We start from the raw sequence: 13,227 nt of genomic DNA, 5'->3' as shown, positions 1-13,227 counted from the left end.
GTGGGAAATGATCCTAACGGGTAGAGAGGCATGGAGCCCAATTCCAGCTAAGAGGTGGAACAGCGCAGCATTCCATCATCCAGATCATGCTCGCCACGGGACGGTAAGTGATACGTGGAACGAGTAGGAATAATCAATAATGTGGGAGTAGATTAATGTGGAAGGTGGCCACTTTTTGGAAGAAGATATATCTGTGTTTGACGCGCCTTTTTTTAACATGACAAGCGATGAGGCAGCGGTGAGTAAATATTCAAATGTTGTTGAGCTCAACTAACCATAAAAACCAGGTTATGGACCCTCAGCAGAGATTGCTCTTGGAGGTGACATATGAAGGTCTTGAGAATGGTAGGTCATTGCTCCAAATCACGCTTCCAAGGCTAATGATAGATAGCTGGCATTCCTCTGGCCAAAATTATGGGCACAAAGACATCCTGTTTCGTAGGGTCCTTCTCAGCAGATTATACAGATCTCCTACTTCGGGATCCTGAGTGTGTGCCCATGTATCAGTGCACAAACGCCGGACAATCACGTGCAATGACAGCAAACAGGCTGTCTTATTTTTTCGATTTGAAAGGACCCAGTGTCACGGTAGATACAGCTTGTTCAGGAAGCCTTGTTGCACTTCATTTGGCATGCCAAAGTCTCTGGACAGGGGACTCGTCGGCAGCGATTGCAGCGGGGGTCAATTTGATTTTGAGTCATGAGTTTATGTCAACCATGACCATGATGAAGTATGTCAGACATACATTACCCGTGACTGGAAATATTAGACTGATTTAGGCTTAGGTTTCTTTCCTCAGATGGAAGATGCCATACCTTTGATGAAAAGGCTAATGGGTACGCGCGAGGCGAGGCAGCTGGCTGTCTCATCCTTAAACCCTTAGCCAAGGCGTTACACGACCAGGACAAGATCAGGGCCATAATAAGAGGCACCGGTTCCAATCAAGACGGGCGCACTGCAGGGATAACACTGCCAAATGGGGCAGCCCAAGAAAGCCTGATTCGGAGCGTCTATGCACGGGCTGGTCTGGATCCCTCGGAAACAGATTTTGTGGAGGCTCACGGGACAGGTACCCAAGCGGGAGACCCAGTTGAGACAGGGGCAATCGCTCGTGTCTTTGGATCTGGTCGTCCGCCTAAAAATCCTGTGCGGATTGGCTCCATCAAAACCAACGTCGGCCACTTGGAAGGGGCAAGCGGAATAGCAGGTGTGATCAAGGCAGTGTTGATGTTGGAAAATCGCATGTTCTTGCCAAATAGGAATTTTGAAAAGATTAACTCGCGCATCCCACTTGACGACTGGAAACTCAAGGTTTGGATACTCAGGCAAGTATAAAATTGGCGACTAACGTTAGTAGGTCCAATTGCAGCCTGAGACTTGGGATACCACAGGGCCTCGTCGTGTTTCTGTGAATAGCTTCGGATACGGCGGAAGCAATGCCCATGTCATTGTCGAAGATGTTCAGGGATACCTCTCTAGCTGGGGACTTGAGAGAGACGACAGAGCTCTGTTGACCACAGCCAAATGCCATGATGAGTTAGTCTCTAGTTCACTGCTTGGTTTGCCCCGCCTATTTATGCTCTCTGGTTTCGATGAAAGGACCTGTGTACAACAAATACAGGTTCTAAGCAAGCACATCGTCGATAGTGCAGATGCAGTTGACCATGAGAAATTCCTGGATGATCTTGCATACACAGTCAACGAGCGTCGGTCTGTCTTTCCATGGAAGGCAGCCGTTGCCCGAGATACCCTGGCAGGGCTGGCCACCTCGCTCACTCAGAATCTCAAAGCTAGGAGCGCTGTTCGTAAACCAACCCTTGGGTTTGTCTTTACTGGGCAAGGCGCACAGTGGGCCGGGATGGGAAAGGAGCTGCTTCAGGCCTATCCTGTCTTCAGAACATCAATTTTGGGCATCGACAGATTTCTGAATGATATTGGAGCTCCTTTTACGGTGGAAGGTACAAAGACACCACACTTTCAAAGGTTCCGTGTACTGACATGGTGGATACAGAGGAGATCACAGACTGCCCCGAGGAATCCGATTTGAATCACCCAAGTCTCAGCCAGACAGTGTGCACCGCGTTACAGATTGCGTTAGTCGACTTGCTAAAATCGTGGGGTATTCATACAGACTCTGTAACGGGTCATTCTAGCGGGGAAATTGCGGCTGCATATGCTACTGGCGCACTCAGTATGAATGATGCAATGTCAGTGGCATACTACCGAGGTGTTGTGGCAAGTCAGCTTCTGCATGACCAACCAAACAGAGGTGCCATGATGGCAGTTGGAATGTCTGCCGAAGAGGTTCAGCCCTACCTATACGAATTCCAGTCCAGACAGCTAGTGGTAGCGTGTGTCAACAGTCCATCGAGTGTGACTATATCAGGCGATATACTTGCGATTGATGCACTCGCCCGAACATTGAAAGAAAACCAAGTCTTCAGTCGACGCCTTGAAGTGGGCGTCGCTTACCACTCTCCTCATATCGAACAGGTCGCCGAGAAGTATCACAGCTTTATAGAACATATTCAGCCCCGAGGACTGGACCAAGTAACAGGTGACATGAAAGAAAGGTCGGTATCATTTTTTTCCTCGGTCACTGGAACGAGCGTTCCTTTGGAAGAATTGAATGCTCAGTACTGGGTGTCAAATTTGGTCGGGCAAGTGAAATTTGCCAAGTCCCTAAGGACTTTGTGTTTTGAGACAAATGCCCAGCGTGCTGGGAATACAGGGGTTCCCAGAATAAGAAGGGCAGGAGCATCCCAAAAGCCTTCTGTGGATTGTCTCATCGAGATTGGTCCCCATGCGGCACTTTCTGGGCCGATCAAGCAAGTTCTACAGGCCGATGCAAAACTCAATGCTGCCGATATAACCTATATTAGCATTCTGACGCGTAAGGCCAACGCAGTCACCACAGCTCTTGGCGCAGTCGCCACACTAGCATCACTCAACTACCCTATTGTTTTTAGTGCAATCAACCGCCCTATGGGGACCAAGGAAGGTAGCAAGCCGCAGCTACTAGGTAATCTTCCAACGTATGCCTGGAATCACACTAGGTCATATTGGGCAGAGCCACGACTGAGCAAGATGTATCGGAACCGAAGGACGCCGCGGATGGATTTACTTGGTGCGCCAGACAACTCGGCATGTCCATTCGAACCTCGCTGGAGAAATTATCTTCGAGTCTCAGAGCTCCCTTGGCTTCTCGATCACAAGATCCAAGGGAACATTGTTTTCCCTGCCGCAGGGTATCTGGCCATGGCTATCGAGGCATCAATACAGTTGAACAAAGATGAAGAAAGTATTTCTAGATACATCCTGCGAGATGTGGCAATACAATCGGCTCTGGTACTCAATGAAACTTCTCCTGTCGAGATCATGGTATCTCTTCAGAAGTCGACACAAGACCAAGAAAATTTGTACGATTTCCATATATATTCCATCTCAGAGGAGAATAGATGGATTGAGCATTGCACTGGCTTTATCGGGACACAGAAAAGCATTGGCGTTTCAGGCGATGGAGTCGAGGAAACTGATGGTTATGCAACGGTTCCATTGGGGACTGAAGTTCATGGAATATCAGTGATTGACGTCCGTGACTTTTATGAGAAGCTTCAAAATTCCGGTTTAGAATACGGGCCATCCTTTGCGAATATCACCAAAGCACGTGTTACCCAAGATGGGGCGTGCTTTGCAGAAGTCACTGTACCAGATACAGTATCCGTGATGCCTGCATCATTCCAGCATGCGCTTTTGGTTCATCCGTGCACCCTGGATAGTATGTTTCACACAATTTTCGCGGCATTACCCTCAGGTATGGGGATTGAGGAAGGACCTGCAGTCCCTGTCTCCATTGAAGAAATGATTGTATCGTCCAGTCTCAGTTGTTCGGCAGGAGAGCTCATGAGCATCTGTACTCATGTGCGCCCAATGCCAAACAAGCACGTAACGGCATGCATAGTCGCGGTGAGTTGTAACGAGAGACAATTCGAAACCGAGCCGACTATTTCACTTCGTGGCCTACGGTGTGCGCGGCTGGCGCGCAATGAACCGGCATCACAGAAAAATGAGAGTCGCTTGATTTATCAGATTGACTGGAAACCCGATCCAAGCTTTCTTTCCCGCAATAATGCGTCATTTCTATTTGCCAACGAGTGTGCTGTCCAAGAGCCCGCACTTCAAACAGAGTACGAAGAGAGTGCAGCCGGCTTCATCAGAGCTGCGCTAGAGGAAGTCAGCACAACAGAGGCAATGGGACTCGATTCTTCTCACCGCAGATTCCGCTGTTACCTGGAAGATGTCCTCGAAAGACATGATGATAAACCCTCAATATGCTTGGAAAATATCCATTCCATCCCGATGGGAAAGCTCCTGCCGGCCATTGGCCAGAACCTTGTGGCTATTATTCGAGACCAAGTTGATTTTTCTACGGTCATTGAAGATGATCGCCTCATGGATGAGTTCTGGGATATATTCTCAGCGGACGACTCGTACCAAGCAGCTGCAAAATATGTCAGTTTGATTGGCCACGGTAAACCAGATATCTCAATCTTTGAATTTGGCGTTGGCACAGGCCAGATAGCAAAAATATTCCTGAACAATCTTGTGACACGTAACAAGACACCTCATTGTGGAAAATATACATTTGCCCACGAAAGTGCTTCTGTGCTTGAACATGCCTCAAAGCGGCTGGAGGCGTGGTCAGAATGGGTTGAATGCAAGCCCATGGATCTTGGCAAAGAATTCCCCAAACAAGGGTTTGAAAAAAATTCCTTTGACATTATAATACTGCCTCATGGATTGTGTACTGCACGCTGTGAACAAAGTGCACTTAGCAAACTCCATGATCTTTTGAGGCCATCAGGCTATTTGATTGCAGTCAACCCCTTCGACCCAAAGAAGAATGTGATGAAAAATCTCTTGTTCAGTGCATTGCACTGCTTGTCTGCAGACGAGTTCTGTCTAGGCCAGGGTGCTTGGACGGAGAGCCAATGGGACGAGATATTGCAAGATGCGCATTTCACTGAGGTTGATGCATTTGCAAAGGAAGACTCTGACAAGAGCCATCAGTTCATCGTGGCCAAGAAGCGAAAATGCCACAAGTCCTCTAGAAAGGTTTCCATCATTTGCGAGGAAAAAGCCGAGACTGTCAGACAACTAGTCACTAATCTCGAGAAGGCCTCATGTGAGGTGAATGTCACACACGTCGATAATGCGGATTTCAAGGATCATACTTGTTTAGTCCTTGACACCTCAAACTCTTCCCTGTTGGCCACTACCAATGAAGTTACATTCAGCAAGATAAAAGCAATGTTTACACATAGTGGGGGAGTACTCTGGATCACAAAAGGAGGGTCAATTGAGCCCGTCAACCCAAACGTGGCCTTGGCTGTTGGATTTGCAAGGACAGCACGTGCCGAATCGGGTGTCAACCCGATCGTCACCCTTGATCTGGATGCTCAAAATCCTCTCTCGGAATTGCAAGCCGCCGAGATGATTGCAAATGTTCTGGTTGCCCGATTTCTTCGTGAAAACCCAGACAAAGACACGGAATATGCGGAGAGAAATGGACAGATCCTGATTCCACGAGTACTAGAGAATTTGAAGGCAAACATCACCATGAACAGCATTCATGATATTGAGGCTGTATCCGAGCAGCGCTTCCATCAACGTCAGCAGCCCCTCCGGCTTTCCAGGAAACTTAACAATACGGGTTTTGTCGGTGATTCGCAGATGGCAGAACTCCCTGTTGGCTACGTCAAAATTCAAGTACACTCATTTGGCTTGTATAAATGGGATATTGAGCCAGATCATCTTGATTGGGAAACAGACGACACTCTCGGGCTGGAGTGTAGTGGCATTGTATCCAAGGTCGGTGCTGGGGCCCACGGCATCACTGTGGGCGACAGGGTTGCATGTCTCGGAGCTGGCACCGCGAGAAGCTTTTATCGCGATCTCGCATCAGCTTTCCAGAGGATCGATGACAAAATGTCATTCCAGGTAGCTTCGGCTTTGCCTCTGGCATATACTATTGCCTATTATGTTGTGAACTATCTGTCACTGGTTGAGTCTGATGATGCCGTTCTCATCCACGATGCCGCAAGTCATTTCGGCCAAGCACTTCTGGAAGTGTACTTGTTGAGAGACGCTCGGATATTTGCGACAGTGCAGAGCCCCGACGAAAAGGACTTTCTGCGCTCGAGGTTCGGGATACCCGAGGAGCATGTTTTCATAAGTGGGAAGAATGATGTAGTCAAGAGTGTGTTACGCTTGACCAATGGCAAGAAAGCAAACGTAGTAGTCACATTCGAAACCCCAGAGGACAAAATCCTACAGACTTGCACTGCGTCATTTGGTCGATTTATTCAACTTCGGACAAACAACCTGAAGACCCGACAGTTATCATGCCCGCAGAACATGTCCCTGTCCACTGTCAATATATTTGAGTTGCAAAAGGAGAGGGCAGACCTTGCCAACCAGATATGGCCGAAGGTCTTTAGCTTGTTCCGCAACGGACGACTCAAAGGTCCTGGATTTACCGATGCATATCATGTTTCACATATTCAAGAGGCAATAACAGCGACTAAAAGCCGACAACATGTCGTGGTTCACGCAGAAGAGAATGATCTTGTGAAGGTACAGCTTATCCATCCCCCAGAGGACATCTACTTGCATTCGGCTAATGAGATCTAGGCCACGCTCCCTAAGTCCACACAGTCATTGTTCGGTGCAAATGCGTCATACATACTAGTTGGTGGGCTTGGTGGAATTGGGAGGGAGGTCGCTTTTTGGATGGCGCAAAACGGAGCTAAGAGCCTTATTTTCGTCAACCGAAGCGGCCTTTCAAAGTATCAGTCGCAGGTGACAGTGAAGAGTCTGGTGGAAAAAGGTATCCAAGTGACTACCCGAGCTTGTGACATCTCCGACGAGACTGAAGTCCAACGAATGCTTCATAATCTCTCTTATTGTGCGCCTCCAATACGGGGGCTGATCCAGGCGGCCATGGTTCTCAAGGATGTCCATATTGAAAATATGAGGTTGGATGAGTATCGGGATGTTATGGGACCGAAGTATTATGGCACCTGGAATTTGCACCGACATCTCCCCACGAATCTTGACTTCTTCCTGATGTTATCGTCTATCAGCGGTGTTGTTGGGAATGCTACACAGGCTGCCTATGCTGCTGGCTGCACTTTCATGGATGCGTTCGCTGCATATCGAAGAAGCTTGGGTCTTCCAGCAGTATCTTTGGATCTCGGGACAATCACAGACGTTGGTTATTTAGCCGAAAACAGTGATCTAGCGGCTAAAATGGAACGACAAGGATTCCAGGGCACCGATACACCAACTCTTTTATCCATCATACAAGTCGCAATCTCTCAGCCGACGAGCGGTGAAGCACAACTTGTAACTGGTCTCGGCCAATGGAAAGAAATGGAATCACTTGGGAATTTTGACGCGCCCTTGTTTGCCCATTTCAGGTACAAGTTCCAGGCTCGTGGCAAATCTGCCGGTCTCGGTGACACGATGGAAGGATTGAAGGCTGAACTTGGTGCTGCACAAACGGTGGATCAAGCTACGGTTGTAATCTGCGACGCTATCAGCAGAAAGATTGCCTCACACCTCTCTATCCCCGTTGAAAATATCAATCCTTCTAATCCAGTCTCCGAGTATGGAGTTGACTCCTATGTGGCCGTGGAGCTGCGCAACTGGATATCAAGATCTATGGATTGCACTATCCCTATTTTGGAAATTCTAGCAAAGTCTATATTGGGGTTGTCTCATAAAATTGCCAGCCAAAGACTGGAGAACAAGTCTGAGTGAGTTACTGATCTAATTTGGCGATGGGAAAGTGCAGAATATACTGGGAAAAAAAGACCGGCACTATGCGAATATATCAGCTACACATGCTATATAGCTATATAATTTAGTGGATTCTTATTGATAGATAAACAGATTGATGGTACTCTCTCTACAGCCATGCACCCTAGCCGTAATTTGACAATGGAGAGTACATATTAAAGAGGGGAACGCTCAAGGCAGTATGCTCTAAGACATACGGGTCAATTCAGCACACGTGGTTCAGCTTCATACCCAACCTTGCATACAAAGTAACCCAGGTACGCTGCCCAGGAAGTGGATTCAGAGAGGTGTAGGAGTGTGTATTCTCAATCTATGTCTATCTGCTACTTGTAACCTCATAACCCAAACCTTACATAACAAACATAGAAAAATAAGAAGAGGCGAGGGCAATGTGTAGTGGAGAGCCTGTCTCCAATATGTAGAAAGGGTTGGGGAATCAATGACCTTCCCAGTGTACAACCAGTACGCTAAACCACATGCGGGTTAGCGTGATTTGAAAGTCTCCGGAATATCAATAAGTCTCCGACACCTCCAGCGCTGGGATTCTTTCTTCCTTACTTCTCTTTCTCCAACATGATCGTCGTACTATCTACCATAAAACTGCCAGATTCAATGAGATAACGGTTGACCATTTGACATATGTCCCTTGGAGTGCTCTCACCCCCGTTATATCATAGCCGTTGGGATTACCATGTTGGGTACTCGACAACCTTTGCGCCTACGATCTGCCTGTACAGAGTGCTACGCTGCTAAGGTATGTCTATTTGCAAGTAGAGCGATAGATATCCATACGCAAACACCCTGACCGTGATGAACATCTCCAGGTCCGCTGCAGCGGCGAGAAGTATGGCTGTGACCGCTGTCGCCGGAATGGCCTTTCCTGCGAATACCAGATTTCAATGGTAGGCCGTGCGCCAAAGAAACAACGGAAGAAGGCGAGTGGCTGGATTCCCCATCCACAAGAATCACGAGTTCCGCCTAGCCCGACTTTCCCTCTATCAGGTCCAGAAAGCGTGTCTTCCCAGCAACCGCTAGTTAGCATATCCATGGCAAGCCATCGACCCACTGCAGTGAATAATATAATAGGGGATGATCCCATTTTCACAAATAAGGAGTTTACCGCCGTCTCTGCCGGCGCAGAGATCAACAGTTATCTACAGGACCTGTCAAGCAACTACCCGGATCTGCCGCCGGTTTCACCCGGTATGACCGATCCTTTCTGGCAGGGAACGGAGAACTTGTTCCCTGATCTATGTCCAGACATCCCGGGGATTTCCACTTCCGATGGCGTGTCCAATAAGCACCCTCTGGGGTTCACCACCCAGGAGCGGACGGCGGATTCGGTGCGGTCCCGATTGGCACAACAAACCGACGCGAGAGCACCAATCCCCCTTAGTTATCGCGATAAGTCGGTGATGTCGGCTTACCCACAAGCCGCCGCCTTAATGATGACCATCGAGTGCTTGGAAGAGCAGCTCCAGACCCCCCAGGTCCCGATCGATCAAGCGATGCAGTTGAACCGGCAAGCCATGGCCAGGGTACGGGAGATAAGCAAGACCGACGAATTTCAACGGTGCCATAGTTGTCCGCTCTTGGTAGCGACCATCATGGATCTGGTCGTAGGGCTGTATGAGGTTGTGATCCTCTCGACCCAGCGCCCTAAGGGCGAAGAAGACTCCGTGCCCTTAGGCGATGAGAATAATCCGTCTAGGCGAAACAGTCTGTTTCAGCAGCCGACCGAGAAGTGTGAGACACCAAGTAGTGAATCGAGTCCTAGATCGGTCATCAGTGGCGGTTCAGAGCCCCCGCTTTTCCAGTTTGGATGTCTTGAATTCGATCCAGAGGAACAAGAGATCTTCCGGGCTGCAATGATACGGCGTGATTTGCGACGGTGCGTTGATACCATTCAGTACTGTAGTCAAGAAATTCTGCAACAACAAAAAAAGGCTGCGGATCCACGTAGTGGGCCTCGCGACGGGGGGTTTCAACCAAGAAGACCATCAAATAAGATACACACCCAGTGGTACCAGGAGATGGGATATCGTACTAAGGAGATTCTCGCTGCGCTTCCCGCCCAGTGCAGCAGACATCGATGAAGAACATCTTCATTCTCTCGATTCACGGAGAATAACTAGGACGTGTATAAGATTCCTCGGTACATTTTCCAAGATATATAATCATTGTACAGGATTTCGTATGCAAACATAAAATACAAGCAAACTACATCTCAAAGAAAATGAACGTTATCTGTCCCTGCTCTCGCCCGTAACACCAATTCCGGTATGAGTACACTTTATGCCCACTCCCACTTTGGCGCATATTATCCGTCGGCTGCCGCTCGCGATCACTCAAAGGGAGTACAATGGATCTGGGAGTTCACTCCTGCTGGGCACCATCCCCCTTCTTCTGTCACACTATCCCGAGTGCCATTCTTCCTTACGGTTCACCACTGCCTAGTAGATAAGATCATGAAGCAATGCTCTTAGGTATGCATGAAGTAATTAAGGAAGACTGTAACCGATAGAGATTACATCTTAGTTGAACGAGCCAAAAACAGTTGCATCTGCCCACTCCGAGAGCCGGGAATGGGCGATAGTCGATCTGCCAGCACAAACTGCGACTCTCCACAACCTGCTTGTTCGAGGGGGAGAATATCTGGTCCTGTGAAAAGTTACCTTAGGAGATGGTATGGGCTGCAGGGTGTTTTGGATTTATTCCCTCATGCACGTGGTGATGGTGGTGATGGTGATGGTGATTGTGATGGTCCTCCGACGAGGACGGGGTTATTCCATGCTAGCTTGCTGCTTAGTCTCATTCGACAAACCACGCGCCGCCCAGTCGATAATCAGAAGCACACCACCCGGTTGCAGTCTTTCGGCGAGCCGTTTGGTGGCCAAAACGATGTCTTCGACATGGTGCAATGCCATACAAATAGCTACCAAATCGGGCAGATTCCACTGTCTCTTCTGTCGCGGCTTTGAAGAACAAGGCTGCAAAGCCGCCGGAGTGCTCGCCATTGGGGATATGGCCAACACAATGGCGGCGATGCACGTTGCACGCATGGCCCGACGGTTTGCTACGACCGTCACTATCTTACGCACGGCGCGCAAGAAGTCACCCAGGCACTCGAGAAAGCAAGCTACCATACGGGCATTAAGGTCGATAGTAGACCTATCACACGGCTGGTCAAGGGACCGGGCCCATCAGATGTGGACGTTGAATTCAAGGATGGTACCCATAGAACGGAGGGATTCCTCGTGTGTATCCCTCGAGACCCAACTGCAATCGATGGTGGCAGATCCTGACCACCTGCAGGCCCACAAGCCTAAAACCCAAATCAATGGCCCGTTCGCCAATCAACTAGGATTGCACCTCACTTCCGATGGCAATATCAAGACGACGGAGCCGTTCTACAGCACCTCCGTCCCAGGAGTATTTGCAGCGGGTGACTGTGCGGTTCCCATGAAGGCGGTAGCAACGGCCATATCGTCGGGGACGTTCGTGGCGGGAGGATTGGCCGGACAGTTGCAGGCGGAGCTGTACTCGGGACAGCAAAAACTAACGTAGGCTCTTCGAGGCTTTCTGGAGAGACGGCCTAGGAGAGAAAGAGACCTCGGAGGATAATTGTATCTACCTCACCCCCGAAATATGGCACCTTAATTGGTAGTTTGTTACAGTTGCATTAGTGTCCTAGGTCCTGTAATAGAACAAATACAACTTTGTGAATATCCTTATTTGAGAAGCCTTTGAAGTTTGCACAAATCCCAATTTCCAACCAGGTCATAGTATGACAATGGCTCATGTCGACTAGGGGGATTGCTCATAGAGCGAGCATTGAGTGAAAAATTGGCCGCGTTTTCCAAGGAGCCAACAGCCGTCGGTGGTGCATTCCCAGAGGCAATTACAGCACTCAGATTGACCATCTTCGTAGTCGATGACTACGCAGTAGGGGAAAGCGCCTCCTCCGAGTTGGCACAACACACATTCCAACTCAACACGACGCCCGACCATGAACATGTATGCCGCTTCTACATGCTCAGAAAGCTTGCCGATCTCTTCGTTTAGGTAAAAAGCATCCCAGGAAATGCCTTTCCGCAACATGGGTTCTCGGCGAGGTGGGAGGGTGACGAGGAAACGCAGGAAAGGAGGCAAGATGTCCCATCCATCTCGTACGCAATCGTAAGGAAGTACCTGGATATGGGAGGCCCACTCTCCTGGAGGGTGCTCGTCGGGCCCGGTGTGGGGGGCTGGGAGGCTCGTGGCATTAGGCAGGTGAGAAAGTGCAAGACATCGACTATAAATGTTAGTGTATCCCCCCACAATGACGCCTAAGGAGATCAGCCTTACCCCGATAACGTCATGCTTAATGGATGGGATGGAAATGTGATCAAATCAATGGATTGGATGGATGGATGGATGGATGGATGGATGGATGGATGGATGGATGGATGGATGGATGGATGGATGGATGGATGGATGGATGGATGGATGGATGGATGGATGGATGATGAAGTGGTGAGAACGAGAAGGCATAAAAAGCAGAGGAGGGTTGGAGGGAAGGAAGAAATAGCGATTGAAGGCCTCACGCGCGAGGGTCTATAATCGAAAGCTTTCTAAACTCATCCGAACTGGGATATGCTCATTCCTCCATCCCACATTGCCACTGATTGCCTATACAGGCATGAGTATATGATGACTTCATATACATGGCGCTTCCTATAGTCTCGTTACTTTTATTTTCATTCTATCTTGCTCCTTTGGATCCATCATTCCATTCTTGTCCAGACGAGCAGACCCAATAGCCCAGAAATTCGATTTGACACCTTATTCAATAGCATTTACTCTTTGGTTAGACAACTCTATGATTCTTCCCTAAGATCTAAACGATTACATTCGAAGCTAATAGCGACATACACTCCCAGTATTAAATATAACTGGAGTGAAGTTCAGCGATGGTAGCACAAACCCATGTTCTTTAATTTTTATGAATATATTCTTCCAGGGAACCACTGGCCCATATTGATGATTTTCGTCCTCGCCTTGTCTGTGCGTTTGAAGCATTTGAGGGCGCTTTCGACTTGTTGTCCTCCTTTTTGAAGGCCCTAATAGCCCATCCGGTTGCTCTGGACATTCCGTACAAACTTCCATCGTGTTTCTTTGTCTTGCCAGTGGCAGTTCGTGCATTACGCTTTTCCTGGCACTAATCGCCAGAGACAAGGGTGCTTCATTTCATGCCTCCTGCGTGGGCCGTCAGTTTTGGCGTTGATAGGAATTCTGGGCACTTTCTGACTGAAGCCTTTGCTATCGACGACCCTTATCTCACGTTGCTTTACTGGGGACGCAGGATCAGCCTCCCTTCGAGG

At 48.8% G+C, this 13,227-nt stretch overlaps 4 protein-coding genes across 4 annotated transcripts; 3 read left to right on the top strand and 1 right to left on the bottom strand.

Moving 5' to 3' along the window:
* Nucleotides 1-217: 217 nt before the first annotated feature.
* Nucleotides 218-7,825, top strand: N7537_003276 (putative polyketide synthase; the record flags this gene model as incomplete). The annotated part of the gene is made up of 7 exons (XM_056894334.1): nucleotides 218-238; nucleotides 288-345; nucleotides 392-731; nucleotides 787-1,312; nucleotides 1,359-1,959; nucleotides 2,013-6,637; nucleotides 6,695-7,825. 7 exons carry the CDS (start codon nucleotides 218-220, stop codon nucleotides 7,823-7,825), a joined length of 7,302 nt encoding a protein of 2,433 aa, XP_056759329.1.
* A 938-nt stretch (nucleotides 7,826-8,763) lies between these two features.
* N7537_003275 (uncharacterized protein) lies at nucleotides 8,764-9,960 on the top strand (the record flags this gene model as incomplete). Its single annotated transcript, XM_056894333.1, has 1 exon — nucleotides 8,764-9,960. One exon carries the CDS (start codon nucleotides 8,764-8,766, stop codon nucleotides 9,958-9,960), a length of 1,197 nt encoding a protein of 398 aa, XP_056759328.1.
* An 805-nt stretch (nucleotides 9,961-10,765) lies between these two features.
* Nucleotides 10,766-11,431, top strand: N7537_003274 (uncharacterized protein; the record flags this gene model as incomplete). The annotated part of the gene is made up of 1 exon (XM_056894332.1): nucleotides 10,766-11,431. One exon carries the CDS (start codon nucleotides 10,766-10,768, stop codon nucleotides 11,429-11,431), a length of 666 nt encoding a protein of 221 aa, XP_056759327.1.
* Nucleotides 11,432-11,671: 240 nt separating this feature from the next.
* On the bottom strand, nucleotides 11,672-12,225 carry N7537_003273 (uncharacterized protein; the record flags this gene model as incomplete). The annotated part of the gene is made up of 2 exons (XM_056894331.1): nucleotides 11,672-12,158; nucleotides 12,212-12,225. The coding sequence occupies 2 exons, from the start codon at nucleotides 12,223-12,225 to the stop codon at nucleotides 11,672-11,674; spliced, it is 501 nt and encodes a 166-aa protein (XP_056759326.1).
* Nucleotides 12,226-13,227: the final 1,002 nt, after the last annotated feature.

This window comes from Penicillium hordei (assembly GCF_028827395.1).
Source record: "Penicillium hordei strain IBT 12815 chromosome Unknown utg000001l_segment0_segment0, whole genome shotgun sequence".
In the NCBI taxonomy this organism is placed as follows: domain Eukaryota; kingdom Fungi; phylum Ascomycota; class Eurotiomycetes; order Eurotiales; family Aspergillaceae; genus Penicillium; species Penicillium hordei.
This window is presented reverse-complemented; position numbering and strand designations above follow the sequence as displayed.